The 20,689-nt window shown below is 46.7% G+C and overlaps 1 protein-coding gene across 2 annotated transcripts in view; it reads right to left on the bottom strand.

Annotated features, from left to right (window-relative positions):
• CARD11 (caspase recruitment domain family member 11) overlaps positions 1-20,689 on the bottom strand; it is a 277,951-nt gene that overhangs the window by 48,884 nt on the left and 208,378 nt on the right. For both annotated transcript variants that reach the window (XM_075317863.1, XM_075317864.1), the window contains exons 16-17: positions 11,670-11,796; positions 6,893-7,133 (exon numbers count right to left, since the gene is read on the bottom strand). In XM_075317863.1, coding sequence (XP_075173978.1) covers positions 6,893-7,133; positions 11,670-11,796 — 368 coding nt within the window. The remainder of the gene's footprint in view (positions 1-6,892; positions 7,134-11,669; positions 11,797-20,689) is intronic.

The raw sequence follows: 20,689 nt of genomic DNA, 5'->3' as shown, positions 1-20,689 counted from the left end.
ATCTGGTGTCTGACCAACACCATACCATGCACGCCTGATTTTGGCTTGCAATATATTCCTCCTGTTGGTAGCTGTTCAGACTCAGTTACCTCACCCCTTTCCACAGGCAATGCTAATTAAGCACCATTCTTGGATCTGGTCCGCCTTTATCAATGGTTGCTGTTTGACACTGGGAGGATCAGTTCTGATATAGTCCTGGTATGTGTAGGGCTTGCTCCACATGCTGGGACCTGGGCTGGTCTCTATCCACAAGTGCCTTTTTTGCAACATGGAAGCGGCTATATACAGGTTGCAGGTATGTGTGCTCCATTATGGTTCTGCTTTTAACTTTATCTAGGAGGCCGCATGGCACATGAAATACAGAATGTAGAGTAGGACCCCCTATTGAGATTTGCCGTGACGTTGGCAGGGGTGGCTCAAAAAATTGATCAATTATTTGCTAAAAATCTCATTTTTTTTATTATAGTACAGTTGGAATAAATTTGTGAATTTTCACTTTTTATATGATGCATGCCAATTTCAGATCGTGCTGGTTCCCTTTTTTTCTCTGTTTTGACCGTAGTTATGCTACAAATCTGGTGTCTGACCAACACCATACCATGCACGCCTGATTTTGGCTTGCAATATATTCCTCCTGTTGGTAGCTGTTCAGACTCAGTTACCTCACCCCTTTCCACAGGCAATGCTAATTAAGCACCATTCTTGGATCTGGTCCGCCTTTATCAATGGTTGCTGTTTGACACTGGGAGGATCAGTTCTGATATAGTCCTGGTATGTGTAGGGCTTGCTCCACATGCTGGGACCTGGGCTGGTCTCTATCCACAAGTGCCTTTTTTGCAACATGGAAGCGGCTATATACAGGTTGCAGGTATGTGTGCTCCATTATGGTTCTGCTTTTAACTTTATCTAGGAGGCCGCATGGCACATGAAATACAGAATGTAGAGTAGGACCCCCCTATTGAGATTTGCCGTGACGTTGGCAGGGGTGGCTCAAAAAATTGATCAATTATTTGCTAAAAATCTCATTTTTTTTATTATAGTACAGTTGGAATAAATTTGTGAATTTTCACTTTTTATATGATGCATGCCAATTTCAGATCGTGCTGGTTCCCTTTTTTTCCCCTTTTTATAAAGTTCTCCTTGTAGCGTGGGTCTAACAGTGTTACCAACCAGTAATGATTGTCGGCCAAGATGTTCTTAACGCGAGGGTCACGAGACAGGCACCTTACCATAAAGTCAGCCATGTGTGCCAGACTCTTAACAGCCAGTACTTCAGTATCCTGACCAACACGATGACTGAACATGCTGTCCTCCTCCTCCTCCTCCTCATCTACCCTGTCCTCTGGCCAGCCACGCTGAACCGAGCATATGACTGGTGTGCATGTCATATCCTCAATTTGGCCGGAGAGTTGCTCCATGTCTTCATCCTCCTCCTCATCATAGTCCTCCACTGCACGTTGTGATGAGACGAGGCTCGGCTGTGTGTTACCACCCACACCCACTACTGTTTCTTGCTCCAACTCATCGCGCTCCGCCTGCAATGCATCATGTTTGTTTTTGAGCAGAGACCGTTTTAGAAGGCAGAGAAGCGGTATGGTGACGCTAATAATGGCGTCATCCCCACTCACCATCTTGGTGGAGTCCTCAAAGTTTTGGAGGATGGTACATAGGTCGGACATCCATCTCCACTCCTCAGGTGTTATGTGTGGAGTTTGACCCATTTCCCGACGGCTTAGGTGATGCAGGTACTCAACAACTGCCCTCTTCTGCTCACATATCCTGACCAACATGTGCAGAGTTGAATTCCAACGCGTGGGGACATCACACACCAGTCTGTGAGCCGGAAGACGAAAACGGAGCTGAAAGCCGGCAAGGCCGGCTGAAGCAGTAGGTGACTTTCGAAAATGTGCAGACAGGCGGCGAACTTTTACCAGCAGATCAGACAGCTCTGGGTATGACTTTAGAAACCGCTGAACCACGAGGTTGAGCACATGGGCCACGCATGGAACATGTGTCAGCTGGCCTCACCTCAAAGCCGCCACCAGGTTCCGGCCATTGTCACACACGACCTTTCCTGGCTTTAGGTTCAGAGGTGTGAGCCAGTGATCTGCCTGCTGTTTCAGAGCTGTCCACACCTCTTCTGCATTGTGGGGTTTGTCACCTATGCAGATTAGCTTCAGCACAGCCTGTTGCCGCTTCGCCGAGGCAGTGCTGCAGTGCTTCCAGCTTGGGACTGGTGTGGAGGGTAAAGTGGATGAGGATGCGCAGGAGGAGGATGAGGCTGAGGAGCATGACATTACGGAGCTGTAGAGTGTGGGTGAAACACTGACTGAGGTAGGGCCTGCAAACCTTGGTGTGGGAAGGACGTGTTCCGTCCCTCGCTCAGACTGGGTCCCAGCTTCCACAATATTAACCCAGTGTGCCGTCAACGAGATGTAGCGGCCTTGCCCACAAGCACTTGTCCACGTGTCTGTGGTTAGGTGGACTTTGGCTGAAACAGCATTGTTCAGGGCACGTGTGATGTTTTGTGACACGTGGTTATGCAATGCGGGGACGGCACACCGGGAGAAATAGTGGCGGCTGGGGACCGAGTAACGTGGGACAGCTGCCGCCATCAGGTCACGGAATGCTTCTGTCTCCACCAGCCTAAAAGGCAACATTTCCAGCGCAAGCAGTCGCGAAATGTTAGCATTTAGAACTGTGGCATGTGGGGCGTTGGCAGTGTATTTGCGCCTGCGTTCAAAGGTTTGCTGAATGGATAACTGAACGCTACGCTGGGACAAGGACGTGCTTGATGATGGTGTTATTTCTGCGTAGGCAACTGCAGGTGCAGGGCCGGAGGAGGCTTGTTCGCAGGCAGCATGGACAGGGGATTGGCTCGCATGCACAACAAGCGAAGACGTAGCAGTGACATCAGCAAGCACTGCTCCTCGACTCTGTTGTACCTCCCACAAAGTCGGGTGCTTGGCTGACATGTGCCTGATCATGCTGGTGGTGGTCAGGCTGCTAGTTTTGGTACCCCTGCTGATGCTGGCACGGCAGGTGTTGCAAATGGCCTTTTTAGAATCATCTGGAGCCAACTTAAAAAATTGCCAGACTCTGGAAGACCTAACATTTGTACAGGCACCTTGTGTCGTGTTGTTGTTCCGGGGAACGGTTGCCTGACTTCTGCCTGGGGCCACCACCCTGCTTCTTACTGCCTGTTGGGATGCTACACCTCCCTCCCCCTGTGCACTGCTGTCCTCGCTCTGCATATCCTCCTGCCAGGTTGGGTCAGTTACTGGATCATCCACCACGTCGTCTTCCTCTTCCGCACCCTGCTCCTCCTCCTGACTTCCTGACAATTGTGTCTCATCATCGTCCACCCCTTGTTGAGACACATTGCCAACTTCGTGAGAACGTGGCTACTCAAATATTTGGGCATCTGTACATACGATCTCCTCATGACCCACTTCAACAGGAGCTGGCGAGAGGCCAGAATGTGCGAATGGAAACGTGAACAGCTCTTCCGAGTGTCCAAGTGTGGGATCAGTAATGTCCATGGACGTGTACTCAGCCTTGTGGTAGGAAGGAGGATCAGGTTCTGAAATGTGCGGTGCAGTATCACGGCTACTGACACTTGACCGTGTGGAAGACAGAGTGTTTGTGGTGGTGCCAATCTGACTAGAAGCATTATCCGCTATCCAACTAACAACCTGTTGACACTGGTCTTGGTTCAAGAGCGGTGTACTGCTGCGGTCCCCAAGAATTTGGGACAGGACGTGCGAGCGAGTAGATGTGGCCCTTTGTTGTGGCGAAATTAGAGCTTGCCCACGACCTCGGCCTCTGCCTGCACCACCATCACGTCCACTTCCTTGTTCGTTGCCAACGCCCATGCGCATTTTGCAATGCTGTGCTGACGTGTATTCACTAGACTTGTGCGTTATATCCAAGTTTGTGCAAAACGCACACAAGTGCACCTGTACGCTGCCACCGACAGGCACACACGTGCGGTTTTTAAATGCAAGCACGGACGCACTAAGAACCTAACAGGTTTTTAGGAGCGACAATTACTGAGAAGTTTGACACTATCAGACACTGCTGACTGACGTGTATTATTCACTAGACTTGTGCGTTATATACTAGTTTGTGCAAAACGTGTACCTGTACGCTGCCACCGACAGGCACACACGTGCGGTTTTTAAATGCAAGCACGGACGCACTAAGAACCTAACAGGTTTTTAGGAGCGACAATTACTGAGAAGTTTGACACTATCAGACACTGCTGACTGACGTGTATTATTCACTAGACTTGTGCGTTATATACTAGTTTGTGCAAAACGCACACAAGTGCACCTGTACGCTGCCACCGACAGGCACACACGTGCGGTTTTTAAATGCAAGCACGGACGCACTAAGAACCTAACAGGTTTTTAGGAGCGACAATTACTGAGAAGTCTGACACTATCAGGACTGTTTTAGACTGTGTACACCAGCCCCAGATATGGTGATGAAGGCTGGTATACGGTCACCACTAGGAATGGCTATATACCCTGCCTGCCTGCCTGTATAAAACTACAATAGTCCTGAGAAGGACTCTTCTGGTCACTAGCCTGTATTCCGACCTGGCTATACCCTGCCTGCCCTACCTGTATACAGCAACAATAGTCCTGAGAAGGACTCTGCTCCTGTACTCCGACCTGGCTATACCCTGCCTGCCTGTATACAACTAGAATAGTCCTGAGAAGGACTTCTGGTCACACTGTTTGCAGCCCTGCTACAGAAATAACTATAAAGGGCCGCAAACCTTTCCCTGAAGCAGCAACACTCTCCCTGCACTGACTGTCTGGATGGCTGTGAGCAGAGCACAGCGCGCCCGCCGGTATAAAGGCTCGGTCACGCTGTGCAGGCCGGCCAATCACTGCAATTCCACAACTAACAGGGCTGTGGCATTGCAGTGGTCTGCCAGCCAATCCCTGCATGAGGGCTGGCTCTCAAAAGAGCGCCAACATGCAGGGATGAAGACCACGAGTACAGCACGAGTATCGCGAGATTACTCGGTCCCCGCCGAGTAGACCGAGTACAGTGATACTCGTGCGAGTACCGAGTAGTGACAAGCATACTCGCTCAACACTAATACTGATGTGTGTACATGTGTTTTACATACTGATGTGTATACAGTGAGTGAAATAAGTATTGAACAGGTCACAAATTTTCTAAGTAAATATATTTCAATAGGTGCTGTTGATATGAAATTCTCATCAGATATTTGTAACAACTCATTCAATCTACAGAGCTACAGAAGTCAAACCATAGATTTTGTGATGTGTAATGAGCGTAAACACAAATTCAAGGAAACTCTCAATTGGTTTCAGAGAAAAAAAAATAAAGCTGGCAGGAGACCCAGGAGGACCCCATTGCTGACACACACATAAAAAAGCTAGACTTCAGTTTGCCAAAATGTACATGAGTAAGCCAAAATCCTACTGGGATAGCATATTTTGGACCGATGAGACCAAGATAGAGCTTTTTGGTAAAGCACTTCATTCTACTGTTTACCGAAAATGGAAAGAAGCCTACAAAGAAAAGAACACTTTACCTACACTCAAATATGGGGGAGTTTCAAAGACGTTTTGGGATTGTTTTGCTGACTCTGGAACTGGGTGCCTTGACTGTGTGAAAATCTGAATACTACTACAGGATTTTGAATCGCATTGTAGTACCCAGCGTCAAAAAGCTGGGTGCTGGGTTTGTGTCCTAGGTCATCGGTCTTCCACCTGGACAATAACCCCAAAAATACTTCAAGAAGCCCTTAGAAATGGAAGATAATAAAGCGCTGAATAGTTTTGAAGTGTCCAGTAATCAGCCCTGATCTAAATCTCATTGAACATCCAAAAATTGCTGTTGGGAGAAGACACCAGATATGAGAGACCTGGAGAAGTTTGCAAAAGAAGAGTCCAAACATCCAGTTAAGAGGTGCAAGCAGCTTGCTCATGGTTATTGTAAGCGATTGATTGCAGCCATTAAGTCCAAAGGGTGTGCAACCAAATATTAAGTTGAGGGTGCCAACAGATTTATTTGGCCCATTTTGGGTTTTTTTGTGAAATTATGTCCAATTTCCCTTTTTTTTTGTTGTTTTTTTTTTTTTGTGTTGTTCAAATACAAACAAAAGAAATAAGCGTGACAGAAGATGTAATTGTAATAATTTTATGTGAGAAATACTTTACTTTCAGGAACAATTTCAAGGGGGCCAACACTCTTGGCCAAGACTGTATGTGTGTGTGCTATATACTGATGTGTGTGTATTATATACAGATGTGTATGTGTTGTGTTATATACTGGTGTGAATATGCATGTGTTATACACTGATGTGTGCCTGCTATAATCTGGTGTGTGTGTGTTATACACTAATATGTGTGTGTTATAGACTGGTGTGTGTGTGTGTGTGTGTGTGTGTGTGTGTGTGTGTGTAACCTGCGTTGTCTATATGTTTATTATCCCCCTTTATTAAATGGAGACACTGCAGTTGAGGGTTCGTCGGCAATTACCAAATGAACCATTCAACTGATGTTCATTCATTGGACACTTGGATCAAAGATACTGGAACAAAAATAATTGTTCTCATCAGCACATGGCCCGATGTAGCAGGAGATGTTCTGCCAATAGCATGATACGAGGACGTATGTATGAGCACAATGATCTATCAACCATTGTTCTAACCTGATCAGTCTTTGTCATCTGGTGTAAACAGGTCGGTAAACAACCTAACAACTTGATTGTAGCCTATCGGCGCTCGTTTATTGGTCTGAAATCAACCAGTGTAATTGGAGCCCCACTTTTAATTTTTTTCATTTTTACCCAGGGCCACAATTTGTCTAAAACTGTCCGTGTCTATTGGGTAAATATCACACACCTGCTGTAGCTTGGAATAGTTCCAGATTCCAGGTTTCTTTCAGTAAAAGGATCCATCTTGGCACAAAGCCACTCGTATCTTCCCTGGTGCATGGTATCAAGCACGTGGACAATTTCATCACATTGCACAGACATTGTGCAGCTGTCCAAATGGTTAGAAATGTTTAGATTTAATCTGATGAAAAAAGAGTCTCCAGACCGAATTTTCCCATCTTCAAGATCCTTTAGTAGTTTTCTATAACCTGATCAAATATAAAAAAAACACCAACGGGTATAGATTATAGTGAATAAAGGCTCCTCTACATATGTTCTGTATATACATGTATATCACTGTACAGAGGACAATTGTGACGCCTTGACAAAATCAGGTTGTCACAGGAGAATGCATCCATCTTCCAGATGCAGGACTCTCTCCTCCTTGTCCTACCAACACAACCCCACACACAGGTACATACACCAGCCACAAAAGCCTAGTCACCCCCCCCAGGACAATAGAGACACACCAGTGGACGGGGCCAGGCAGATGGTGACACCCACCTAGGGGTCCTGAGGTGTTTGGGGAGGGAACAAGAGACTTCTGAGGAGACAGTAAAAGTGGGAGGAGTGAAGTGGTAGTCGGAGGTTGTAGCTCCCGGACTACCTGAGCTGACTAGGTGGCAGATGGCAGAGCAGGGCCACAGGCGACGGAGATCTGGCGTGGCAGACGGGAGCAGGCCGAACCTCTCAGCCGGGCAGGCCGGTTCCTGGGGAACATAGGGGATGTGGGTCTCTGCTTACCCGCTCCTCCGAGGCCAACTTCACTTCGCGTGCCCGGACAGCTGCAGCCAGGTCCTTCATCTCCGATGTCCACTTTGTCCACTGGCCCCGAGCCAGGCCGCACCACCTGTGACGTCCGTCCCGGCCCTGAGCCTGGCCGCACCGCAGATGACGTCAACCCCGGCCCTGGGTCCGGCCGCTACTGAGGCAGCACCCGTCCTTGTCTATATCCCAGCTGCGGCACCAACCACTCCCAGGCACCCTGCCCCGGCTGAGGAGCAGCCGGAGTGTTCCTGCAGGGAAGAGCAGCAGGCCACCGAGCGATGGGGCCCACAGCAACGTGCGACGCCGGTCGTAGCCGGCGCTGAGGGCATCTGAGTAGGCCTGGCTCCTGAGCAGGAGGAGCACGGAACCCGTGTCCAGTAATGGGAAAGGCAGCAGCGGCAGCTCCGCAAGGAAATCGCCGCTCGGGAGGAGAAGAGAGCGGAGGTGATTGCACAAACCGGCCGGGAAAAGGATTGTCTCCGGCAAGCTACCGTGTTTCCCCGATAGTAAGACACCCCCGATAGTAAGACGTAGTGGGAGTTTTGGGGGGGTCGGCTAATGTAAGACGTACCCCGAAAGTAAGACGTAGTAAAAATTTATTTATTTATTTTCTTCTTTACAGTACAGTTACAGCGGCCGAGCGCTCAGCTGAGCACCCTGACATGCCGGCGGCCGAGCGCTCAGCTGAGAGCCCTGACATGCCGGCGGCCGAGCGCTCAGCTGAGCGCCCTAACATGCCAGCGGCCGAGCGCTCAGCTGAGCGCCCTGACATGCCGCCGGCATGTGACAGCTCTCAGCTGAGCGCCCTGACATGCCGGCGGCAGAGCGCTCAGCTGAGAGCTGTCACATGTCGGCGGCCGAGCGCTCAGCTGAACGCCCTGACATGCCGGCGGCTGAGCGCTCAGCTGAGAGCTGACACATGCCGGCGGTCTGGTGCTCAGCTGAACGCCCTGACATGCCGGCGGCTGAGCGCTCAGCTGAGAGCTGACACATGCCGGCGGTCGGGCGCTCAGCTGAACGCCCTGACATGCCAGCGGCTGAGCGCTCAGCTGAGAGCTGATACATGCCGGCGTTCTGGCGCTCAGCTGAACGCTCGGCTACCGAGAAATGTTGAAATGTTGCAGTAATGTTGTCCGTGGTCCATCAGGACCATGGACAACATACAAAATCACGCAGCCTCAGTGCCCTCATGTGCAGCCGCTGGTGGTTAAGTGTCCTTAACTTGCGGTACACTTAGGGCGCAATCGCGGCAAGTCCCCATACGGTACATTGCATGGAGACTTGCTGCGATTGCTGTGGGATTTTTTCCAATATAAGACATACCCCGAAAGTAAGACATAGTGGCACTTTTGGGGGTAAAAAGAATGTAAGACACTGTCTTACTTTCGGGGAAACATGGTACTTTCTGGGTCCGGGGCCCGACGTACCGAGGACAAGTCCATCATTTTAACCCCCAAAAGGGGTGGGGGTTCATCTACGAGCCAGGACTGGAGGCCAAGATATTTGTTTCCCAGAGTGATGTGGCCCCTCATCTACCAACCAACCATCCAGTTCGGAATCTGGAACCTGGGGATATGGTTAGCTACACCAGGCACTGGAGCGAGCGCGGATGGTTTGCCTTCGACGTAAAAAAATGGGTGATGGTCAATAAGGAGCCATGCCTCGCCTCCGACCATCATCTACATGAAAAAAAGTAAAAGGTAGCGGAACCCGGCTACCCCCTTTCCCTGTTTTAACCCAGCTTTACCCCTGTTGTTTATGGACCATGGCCTCAGGACTGGCAGAGGCCACCCAAAAACTTTCTTGGGTTATTGTACATACTCCACATTTGCCTTCATGTTTTCCCTACTACCAGGACTGCAACACCCAAAGGAGAGGACTGGTTGGAGGAAGTGCCTGCGGTAGAGTTGGCCGAGGCTCAGTCACTACCAAAACCAGTGGCTAACCTCCAGGCCAGAGGGTTCTGGACTTTGGGACTCTTTGGGGTGGACTGGTGGGAAAGGGACTGTTACATAACGTTTAAGAAAAGTGCCTCCCTGTAATGGGATGAAATGTTTTAAAAGTTTGAAATGTTTACATGTTATGATATGCTTTTACCTTTTACATTTTTGCAGAAGCAGAAAAATAAAAACCGGTGCAGGACAGCCCGAGGACAGGCTGTGTTTTACCAAGGGGGAGTGTCACGCCCTGACAAAATCAGTTTGTCACAGGAGACTGCATCCATCTTCCAGATGCAGGGCTCTCTCCTCCTTGTCCTACCAACACAACCCCACACACAGGTATATATACCAGCCACAAAAGCCTAGTCATCCCCCCAAGACAATAGGGACACACCAGTGGACGGGGCCAGGCAGATGGTGACGCCCACCTAGGGGTCCTGAAGTTTTTGGGGAGGGAACAAGAGAGTTATGAGGAAACAGTGGAAGTGAGAGGAGTGAAGTGGTAGTCGGGGGTTGTAGCTCCCGGACTACTGGACTACCTGAGCTGACTAGGTGGCAGATGGCAGAGCAGGGCCACAGGCGACGGAGATCCGGTCGCGGGAGACCATAAAGTGGACTGGGGCAGGGTTGTAGCCCACCGGTACCTGGACCCCAGGGCGAGGACAGCTTCAAGCACCTTTCCAATTAACCAGCAGGGGACAAGAATCCAAGTCTTGTCCCACTAGCAGCCTAGATAGAGCGAGATGAAAGCCCAATGCGGGGGATAGGGCGTCTGCAAGTACCTTCAAAAATCCCAAGGGTCAGATCTCGCGGGCGACAGCTCTCACAGCAAAGACACCGGAAGTGGACTTTTCCCATTTCATGCGGACTAGTGAACACATGAGACACTAAACGTGCGTGCAGGAGGAAAGGCCCCTGTTCTGTTCACCGATGTGCAGGACCCGAGCACACCCCTCCGGAGGCTACCGGTATCCGGCACTTGGTTTACTACTTGGACTCTGTGTGACTTATTCAAAACTGTGAGTATAGTGGTATCATCCGGTCCAGCCTGCAGAGTGTGCCCCAGCACTGCCCTCCATTTACACCTGGGCCCCGGGACAACACCTCTCCTACCCGTGGAGGGGATACCATCCTGCTGCCCCGCTCCATCAGACCTGGGTGCCCCATACCAAGGCAGCAGCGGTGTCACCAACTATCACCGTCACCCACGGGTGGTGTCACTGACAAACTCTCCCCTGTAAATAACTTCTTTATTAAGTTGTGGGCTCGAGCCACAGCCACGATCCCGGATCTGAGCGTCTTGAGTAGCCCCCCCTGCCGTGGTCTGCGCCTTCGCCCACGACACAATCACTACTTGTGGTGAACGTCACACTGGCCAGAATCAGCAGGAATTAGCATGGTACTGTTACTGCAATAGCAGATGGTAAGCTATGTGTCTCAGAAGACAAGTCTGAGCCCGATCCCGGTGGATACTCCCCACTGACAGGGCACAGACTCTGTGTGTATAAGAAGAGATATGTCAGTCTAGGGAGCCAAGGAGAGACCACCGGGGACCTGTCTTGGACTTGTTATCTGAGACAGTCTGTGTACAGATTTTCACGTAATACTTGTCTGCAACCTCAGTATTGATCAGACGGATGAATCTCATTACAGATTCCCTGCAGGAGTATGAGAACAAATTTTCTTCCAGGTGAGATAAGTTACCACTGAATATGTCAATCAACTGCTTCTTCCCCCATCAAACATATTCCTGCCTCTGCCAGGCCCATCATGCTGTGTGCACGGAGTGGGATATTAGAGTTTTAGATAATTTAATTGGGATATATGTTCAAGTATCTCCATGAAATGTGTCGAGAGAGGAGTACTATGTTCTCGATAATGGATGTTTCTGTATTGTGGATGTTGTATTGCTATTAAGAGTGTAAAAAAAAAAATAAATAATAATATATTAACCATTGTATTAGTGTTCATTTGTAAATGTTCTTGTAATAAAAAGATAAAAGGATAGAAAGATAACGTGTCCTGAATTTTCTTTACCTTCATCGTTAACTTTATAGTGCACGGTAACGGGTCCTTTACATCTCTGTATGGTCCAATGAGCTTCTTCCTTAGTACACACATCCATGGGAACACATTGTTTTCTTCCTTTAATACAACCATCGAGCTGCAAGAATAAAGATAATAATGTTGGATCAGATAAAAATCCTGTTTCTCTAAAACCTCCCTGTTCCTCTTTTTTACAGCGGAGAGTTCTCTCCAACCTGCCGGAGAAATGTGCTGATTATTATTAGTGCAACCTTCTCTTCACCGCAGCCCATATGCTCCATATTTCAGTGTAGTGCCAACACTTTACTTATCCTTCAACAACTTGCGAGATGTGCGCAAGTTGCACATTTGGAAGCCTAGATACTGGATCTAAATGAGCAGCTGGCAACTCTGAGATGCATTAGCAATATGGAAAGGAGTTTGCTGCTCACTGAGCAGCAGCTTGCTGGGTCAGATGTGGGGGAGGATCATAGTAGGGAGCAGCAGGACGGTGAGGTAGGTAGCTGAGTGACAGTTAGAAAGGGGGGTAAAGGGAAAAGTGCTAGGAAGGCTAGTCCTGAACTGACACACCCCAATAGGTTTGCAAACTTGGCAGAGGATGGGGATGTCATTACAGGGGTAGCATTGCTGCAGCAAGGCATGACCTCTGAACGCCAGAGGAGTGTTTGCTCCAGTAAGGGGGGGAATAGGAGTGCAGGGCAGGCAAGACAGGTACTGGTAGTGGGGGACTTAATTATTAGGGGGACAGATAGGGCAATCTGTCACAAAGACAGGGATCGCCGAACAGTGTGTTGTCTTCCTGGCGCTCGAGTTCGGCACATCGCTGATCGGGTTGACAGATTACTGGGAGGGGCTGGGGAGGACCCAGCGGTCATTGTACACATTGGCGCAAATGACAAAGTTAGAGGTAGGTGGAAGGTCCTTAAAGATGATTTCAGGGAATTAGGTTGTAAGCTTAAAGCATGGACCTCAAAGGTGGTATTTTCGGAAATACTACCTGTGCCACGAGCCACACCAGAGAGGCAAAGGGAGATCAGGGAGGTTAACAGGTGGCTCAGGAATTGGTGTAGGAAAGAGGGTTTTGGGTTCCTGGAGAATTGGGCCGACTTTTCAGTTGGCTACAGATTCTATGCTAGGGATGGGCTGCATCTTAATGGGGAGGGTGCAGCTCTGCTAGGGCAGAAAATGGCTAGAAGGTTGGAGGAGTGTTTAAACTAGGAATGGGGGGTGAGGGTATTCACTTTATAGAAGGGGAATGTAGTTCAGATAGTGACCAGGGCACAAGTAATGAAATTGGGGGTGGTACGGGGGGAAGGGTTAGGACAGTTAATACAGTAAGCAGGAATACAGGTACAGAGTCATACATAACGTGCATGTACACTAATGCCCGAAGCCTCACAAATAAGGTGGAGGAATTAGAATTAATATTGTTGGAAGAAAATTATGATATAGTGGGGATATCAGAGACAAGGCTGGATGAGAGCTATGACTGGGCTGTTAATTTACAGGGTTATAGCCTATTCAGGAATGACTGTACAAATAAGCGAGGGGGAGGTGTGTGTCTATATGTAAAATCATCCTTAAAACCCATCCTGCGTGACAACATATGTGAGGGTACTGAGAATGTAGAGTCCCTATGGGTGGAGATAAGGGGGGGGAGAATGAATAATAAAATACTGATAGGGGTGTGTTATAAGACGCCGAATATTATGGAAGAGGTAGAGAATCTCTTCATAAAGCAAATTGATAAAGCAGTGAGTCTCAGAGAGGTAATTATTATGGGGGACTTTAACTATCCTGATATAAATTGGGGAACAGAAACTTGCAGTTCCAGCAAAGGAAATAGATTTTTGATAACAATGAAAGATAATTACCTTTCACAAATGGTACAGGACCCCACAAGAGGGGGAGCACTACTAGACCTTGTACTAACCAATAGGCCAGACCGCATATCAAATATACAAATTGGGGGTTACTTGGGGAATAGTGATCACAAAATAATAAGTTTTCATGTATTCTTTAGTAAGATGTCTAGTAGAGGGGCTACAAGGACACTAAACTTCAGGAAAGCAAATTTTAAACGGTTGAGAGATGATCTTAGTGCAATAAACTGGGATGATGTACTAAGTAATAAAAGTACACAAAGCAAATAGGAGACTTTTATGAGCATCCTGAATAGGGCTTGTGCAGAAAATATACCCTATGGGAACAAACATGCTAGAAATAGGAGGAAACCCCTATGGCTAAATAGAGCTGTAAGGGAAGCAATAAAAGAAAAACAGAAAGCCTTAAAAGAATTAAAGAGGGTAGGTAGTGATGAGGCATTATATAATTATAGAAAATTAATTAAAATATGTAAAAAGCAAATTAAGTTAGCTAAGTTTGAGACAGAGAGACTCATTGCAAGAAAAAGTAAAAATAATCCTAAAATATTCTTTAACTACATAACAGTAAAAAACTGAAAAGCGATAGTGTTGGCCCCCTTAAAAATAGTCTTGGTGAAATGGTGGAAGGGGATGAGGGTAAAGCCAACCTGCTGAATGACTTTTTTTCTACGGTTTTTATACAAGAAAATGCCATGGCAGATGACATGACCAGTGATACCATAAATTCACCCTTGAATATTACCTGCTTAACCCAGCAGGAAGTATGCCGCCGCCTCGAAATCACTAAGGTTGACAAATCTCCGGGCCCGGATGGCATACACCCCAGAGTACTACAGGAATTGAGTTCTGTGATAGATAGACCATTATTTTTAATCTTCTCAGATTCCTTAATAACAGGGTCTGTACCGCAGGACTGGCGCATAGCAAATGTGGTGCCAATATTCAAAAAGGGGACAAAAACTGAGCCGGGAAATTATAGGCCGGTAAGTTTAACCTCTACGGTTGGTAAAATCCTTGAGGGGTTCTTGAGAGATGCTATACTGGAGTATCGCAAGAAAAATAACCTTATGACAGAGTATCAACATGGGTTTATGAGGGATCGATCCTGTTAAACTAATTTGATCAGCTTCTATGAAGAGGTAAGTTCAAGCCTGGACCAGGGAAATGCAGTGGATGTTGTGTATATGGACTTTTCAAAAGCTTTTGATACGGTGCCACACAAAAGGTTGGTACATAAAATGAGAATAATGGGGATAGGGGAAAATATGTGTAACTGGGTTAAAAACTGGCTCAGTGATAGGAAACAAAGGGTGGTTATTAATGGTACGTACTCGGGCTGGGTCTCAGTTCATAGTGGGGTACCACAGGGTTCAGTATTGGGCCCGCTTCTTTTCTTCAACATATTTATTAATGACCTTGTTGGGGGCATGCGGAGTAGAATTTCAATATTTGCAGATGATACTAAACTCTGCAGGGTAATCAATACAGAGGAGGATAATTTTATATTACAGGGAGATTTATGTACCATATTTTTCGGACCATAAGACGCACTTTTTTTCCCCCAAATGTTGGGGGAAAGTTGGGGGTGCGTCTTATGGTCTGACTATAGGGCTGCTGCTGGGAATGAGGGTGCTGCGGGTCATCGGGGGCACGAGCAGGCAGCAGCAGCGCCTGCCGTGACCACGTGGGCCCGCTCATTACATATGCACGCCCATCCTCCCGCCCATCTCTCAGCGCTGAAGCCACCCGGCACTGACAGGTGGGCGGAAGGATGAGCGGGGACGCGCGCATAGTAAAGAGCCGGCCGCATGATCACCCCTGGCAATTACAGCCTGGAGTGATCATGTGCGGCTGTATTCACTGCTCCCCGCGCGTCATTACCAGCGCGGGGTGCAGTGAATCAGTACACTCACCCGTCCCCGTGTGTGGAGCCGCCCCCCTGCTGCACGCGATGTCTTCCTGTCTGTGCCGGTCAGCTGATCTGTGCTGAGTCGGTCAGCTGATCTGTGCTGAGCCGGTCAGCTGATCTGTGCTGAGCCGGTCAGCTGATCGGCACAGACAGGAAGACATCGCGATGAAGCAGGGGAACGGCTCCACACACACAGATCAGCGTGCCAGAGAGGAAGATATGATCGGTGCTGCAGGGAGTGAGGAAAAGGTGAGTATAAACGTTTATTTTTTTCTCTGTGCTATAGGATACAGGCCATATACCAGGATGGTATATGAGCACGATGGGGGCATATAGCAGGATGGGAATATATGAGCAGGAGGGATGGGGGGGGTATGTGAACAGGCTGGATGGGGGGGTATGTGAACAGGCTGGATGGGGGGGGTATGTGAACAGGCTGGATGGGGGGGTATGTGAACAGGCTGGATGGGGGGGTATGTGAACAGGCTGGATGGGGGGGTATGTGAACAGGCTGGATGGGGGGGGGTATGTGAACAGGCTGGATGGGGGGGGGTATGTGAACAGGCTGGATGGGGGGGTATGTGAACAGGCTGGATGGGGGGGGGGTATGTGAACAGGCTGGATGGGGGGGGGGGGTATGTGAACAGGCTGGATGGGGGGGTATGTGAACAGGCTGGATGGGGGGGTATGTGAACAGGCTGGATGGGGGGGGGGTATGTGAACAGGCTGGATGGGGGGGGGTATGTGAACAGGCTGGATGGGGGGGTATGTGAACAGGCTGGATGGGGGGGTATGTGAACAGGCTGGATGGGGGGGGGGTATGTGAACAGGCTGGATGGGGGGTATGTGAACAGGCTGGATGTGGGGGGGGTATGTGAACAGGCTGGATGGGGGGGGGGGTATGTGAACAGGCTGGATGGGGGGGTATGTGAACAGGCTGGATGGGGGGGTATGTGAACAGGCTGGATGGGGGGGGTATGTGAACAGGATGGATGGGGGTTTATAGCAGGATCATATACAAGGCAGGAGGATCATTACCAGGATGGGGTACCTTAGTGGAGAATTTGGGGACATTACCCCCATAACAGTGTCAGCAGCAGATCCTCGCCCCATAACAGTGTGTCATGACCACATTTTTTGCTTAAAGTTTTATTTTCCCATTTTCCTCCTCTAAAACCAGGGTGCGTCTTATAGTCCGGTGCGTCTTATAGTCCGAAAAATACGGTAAATTGGAGGATTGGGCTGAGAAGTGGCAATTGAAGTTTAATGTAGATAAATGTAAGGTCATGCACTTGGGTAGAGGAAATAACATTTATGATTATGTACTTAATTGTAGAACACTGGGTAAAACAGACACAGAAAAAGACTTGGGTGTATGGGTGGATGGTAAACTTCACTTTAGTGGACAGTGTCAGGCAGCTGCTGCCAGGGCTAATAAAATAATGGGATGTATTAAAAGAGGTATAAGTGTTCATGAAAAAAATATAGTTCTACCTCTGTACAAGTCACTAGTGCGACCGCACTTAGAATACTGTGTACAATTCTGGTCACCGATATATAAGAAGGACATAGCTGAACTGGAGAGGGTGCAGAGAAGAGCGACCAAGATTATTAGAGGAATGGGTGGGCTGCAATTCCAAGACAGGTTATTAAACTTGGGGTTATTTAGTTTGGAAAAACGAAGGTTTAGGGGGGATCTAATCACAATGTATAAATATATGAGGGGACAGTACAGAGACCTTTCCAAAGATCTTTTTACACCTAGGCCTGCGACTGGAACACGGGGGCATCCGCTACGTCTTGAGGAAAGAAGGTTTAATCATAATCACAGACGAGGATTCTTTACTGTACGAGCAGTGAGACTATGGAACTCTCTGCCGCATGATGTTGTAATGAGTGATTCACTACTAACATTTAAGCAGAGCCTGGACGCCTTTCTTGAAAAATTTAATATTACCAGTTATGTATATTAGATTTTATGACAGGGTGTTGATCCAGGGAACTAGTCTGATTGCCGGATGTGGAGTCAGGAAGGAAATTTTTTCCCCATTGGAACTTGTTTGCCACATTGGGGTTTTTTGGCCTTCCTCTGGATCAACATGTTAGGCTACGGGTTGAACTAGATGGACTTAGAGTCTCCCTTCAACCTTAAAAACTATGATACTATATGATATACAAGTGCATCTCAATAAATTAGAATATCATCAAAAAGTTAATTTATTTCAGTAATTCAATACAAAAAGGAAACGCATATATTTGTCATTACACACAGAGGGATCTATTCCTATATATTATATAGAGTCATTACACACAGAGGGATCTATTCCTATATATTATATAGAGTCATTACACACAGAGGGATCTATTCCTATATATTATATAGAGTCATTACACACAGAGGGATCTATTCCTATATATTATATAGAGTCATTACACACAGAGGGATCTATTCCTATATATTATATAGAGTCATTACACACAGAGGGATCTATTCCTATATATTATATAGAGTCATTACACACAGAGGGATCTATTCCTATATATTATATAGAGTCATTACACACAGAGGGATCTATTTCAAGTGTCTATTTCTGTTAATGTTGATGATTTTGGCTTACAACCAATGAAAACCCAAAAGTTATTATCCCAGAAAATTAGAATATTATATAAGACCAAACTGAAAAATTATTTTACACTCAGAAATGTTGGCGCCTACTGAAAAGTCTGTACAGTAAATGCATCAATACTTGGTCGGAGCTCCTTTTGCATGAATTACTACATCAATGCGGCGTGGCATGGAGGCGATCAGCCTGTGGCACTGCTGAAGTGTTATGGAAGCCCATGTTGTGCTTGATAGCAGCCTTCAGCTCTTTTGCATTGTTGGGTCTGGTCTCTTTCATCTTCCTCTTGACGATACCCCATAGATTCTTTATGGGGTTTAGGTCAGGCGAGTTTGGTGGTCAATCAAGCACAGTGATACTGTGGTTATTAAACCAGGTATTGGCAGTGTGGACAGGTGCCAAGTCCTGCTGGAAAATGAAATTTTCATCTCCAAAAAGCTTGTCGGGAGAGGGAAGCATGAAATGCTCTAAAATTTCCTGGTAGACAGCTACACTGACTTTGGTCTTGATAAAACACAGTGGACCTACTCCAGCAGATGACATGGCTCCCCAAACCACCACTGATTGTGGAAGCTTCACACTAGACCTCAGCAGCTTGGATTGTGTGTCTCCACTCTTCCTCCAGACTCTGGGAGCTTGATTTCCAAATGAAATGCAAAATTTACTTTCATTTGAAAACAACACTTTGGATCACTGAGCAACAGACCAGTTCTTTTTTCCTTGGCTCAGGTAAGACACTTCTGGCGTTGTCTATTAATCGTGAGTGGTTTGACATAAGGAATGCGACAATTGTAGCCCATGTCCTGGATACGTCTGTGTGTGGTGGCTCTTGAAGCACTGATTCCAGCAGCATCCACTCCTTGTGAATCTCCCCCAAATTTTTGAATGACTTTTTCTTAACAATCCTATCAAGGGTGTGGTTATCCCGGTTGCTTGTGCACCTTTTTCTACCACACTTTTTTCTTCCACTCAACTTTCCATTAATATGCTTGGATACAGCACTCTGTGAACAGCCAGCTTCTTTAGCAATGACCTTTGTGGCTTACCCTACTTGTGGAGTGTGTCAATGACTGCCTTCTGGACATCTGTCAAGTAAGCATGATTGTGTAGCCTACTGAACAAGACTGAAGGACCATTTTAAAGGGTTAGGAAGCCGTTGCAGGTGTTTTGTGGTAATTATTCTAATTTTCAGAGATAAAGACTTTTGGGTTTTTATTGACTGTAATTGTAAGCCATAATCATAAACATTAACAGAAATAAACATGTGAAATAGATCACTATGTGTGTAATGACTTTATATAATACATGTGTTTCCCTTTTTGTATTCTATTACTGAAATAAATTAACTTTTTGATGATATTCTAATTTATTGAGATGCACTTGTATAACTCTCTATCTAAAGACAGCTATACTGGTTTAGAGCAACCACCACTAACTTCTGGTGTCGAAAAGGAAACACCTGCACCTATTGCCATCAGTGTCAAGAAAATCACTAAATGTCACTTATGTTGTACGTTTTACAAAAAGTCGTACAAAAGCATGAATTACGTGAAAAACTGATACGTGTGTCATCAGTATTTCCTCAGTGTTTTCTTGTATGGATAAATTAATAAATTCTTAAACTCTTCCTTTTGACAGATGGCACATGGATGATACAATGGATGCTGTATGTGTTTTTCAAAGACCCATGGACTTGTTATAGCACTTTTATACCATACTGCCTGATAAAAACGAATATATCTCTGAGAGTTTTGCACAGACACGTGGTCCTTGATAAAACACAGACATATGAACAGCTCATAAGACTATAACGGGTATGTGTTTCATTTGTGATATATCATTATAATTATTTAATTTATTTGCTTATTCACTACGTAAATGCTTGACTAAGGCTCAGCCATTTTGGAGCCAAAATGTTGTCATTGTGTACATAGGCAAATAAATGATGACTACCTTTATTCACCCGAACTTTCGGTAGTACTACTTATAAACTTTTTGTACATCCAAATATGTGGAAAAATTCACGAGGTATGAAAACTTTCTCACTGTGTAGAATTTCTATACAGCCTGATACAGGTGGGACAGTTTTTACGCTATTTTATTCCCTCTTCTCCTATGAACTTTGATATTTTTTCTTTTTTACAATCTGCCTTATGGATCTAGATATATGCGCCCTTTTCATTTAGTGATAATTTTCATGGTCTTTGCCATTGGGGTGTGGCTAACATGATTTTCTGAGGGTGTACCTTTAGGCTACTCTTCTTTATTACCCTGTGAGCCACCTTGGCCTTGGCACACTCCATATAAATAAGCTCTAAATATGAAGGCCTATATCTCTAGAACTGTTTGACAAATTTAAAAAGGAAAAAATAACAGGTTGCTCAGGGGAACAGCAGAAATAAAATAAGAGCAAAAATTGGTCATTTTTAATATGGTAAAAGATCCTTTTCAATCCTTGTGTTTCCTCTCAGTAAAATAACAACACTTATACTTAGCTTCAGTGTTGGTGCTATTCCAGCTGTGTTGGCACTGGCTCTCCCGGGGATATTGTGACATTGTTATGTCACGTGTTTCATGCAGCCAGTCATTACTGGC

Source organism: Anomaloglossus baeobatrachus, chromosome 7 (genome assembly GCF_048569485.1).
Source record: "Anomaloglossus baeobatrachus isolate aAnoBae1 chromosome 7, aAnoBae1.hap1, whole genome shotgun sequence".
Lineage (NCBI taxonomy): Eukaryota > Metazoa > Chordata > Amphibia > Anura > Aromobatidae > Anomaloglossus > Anomaloglossus baeobatrachus.
This window is presented reverse-complemented; position numbering and strand designations above follow the sequence as displayed.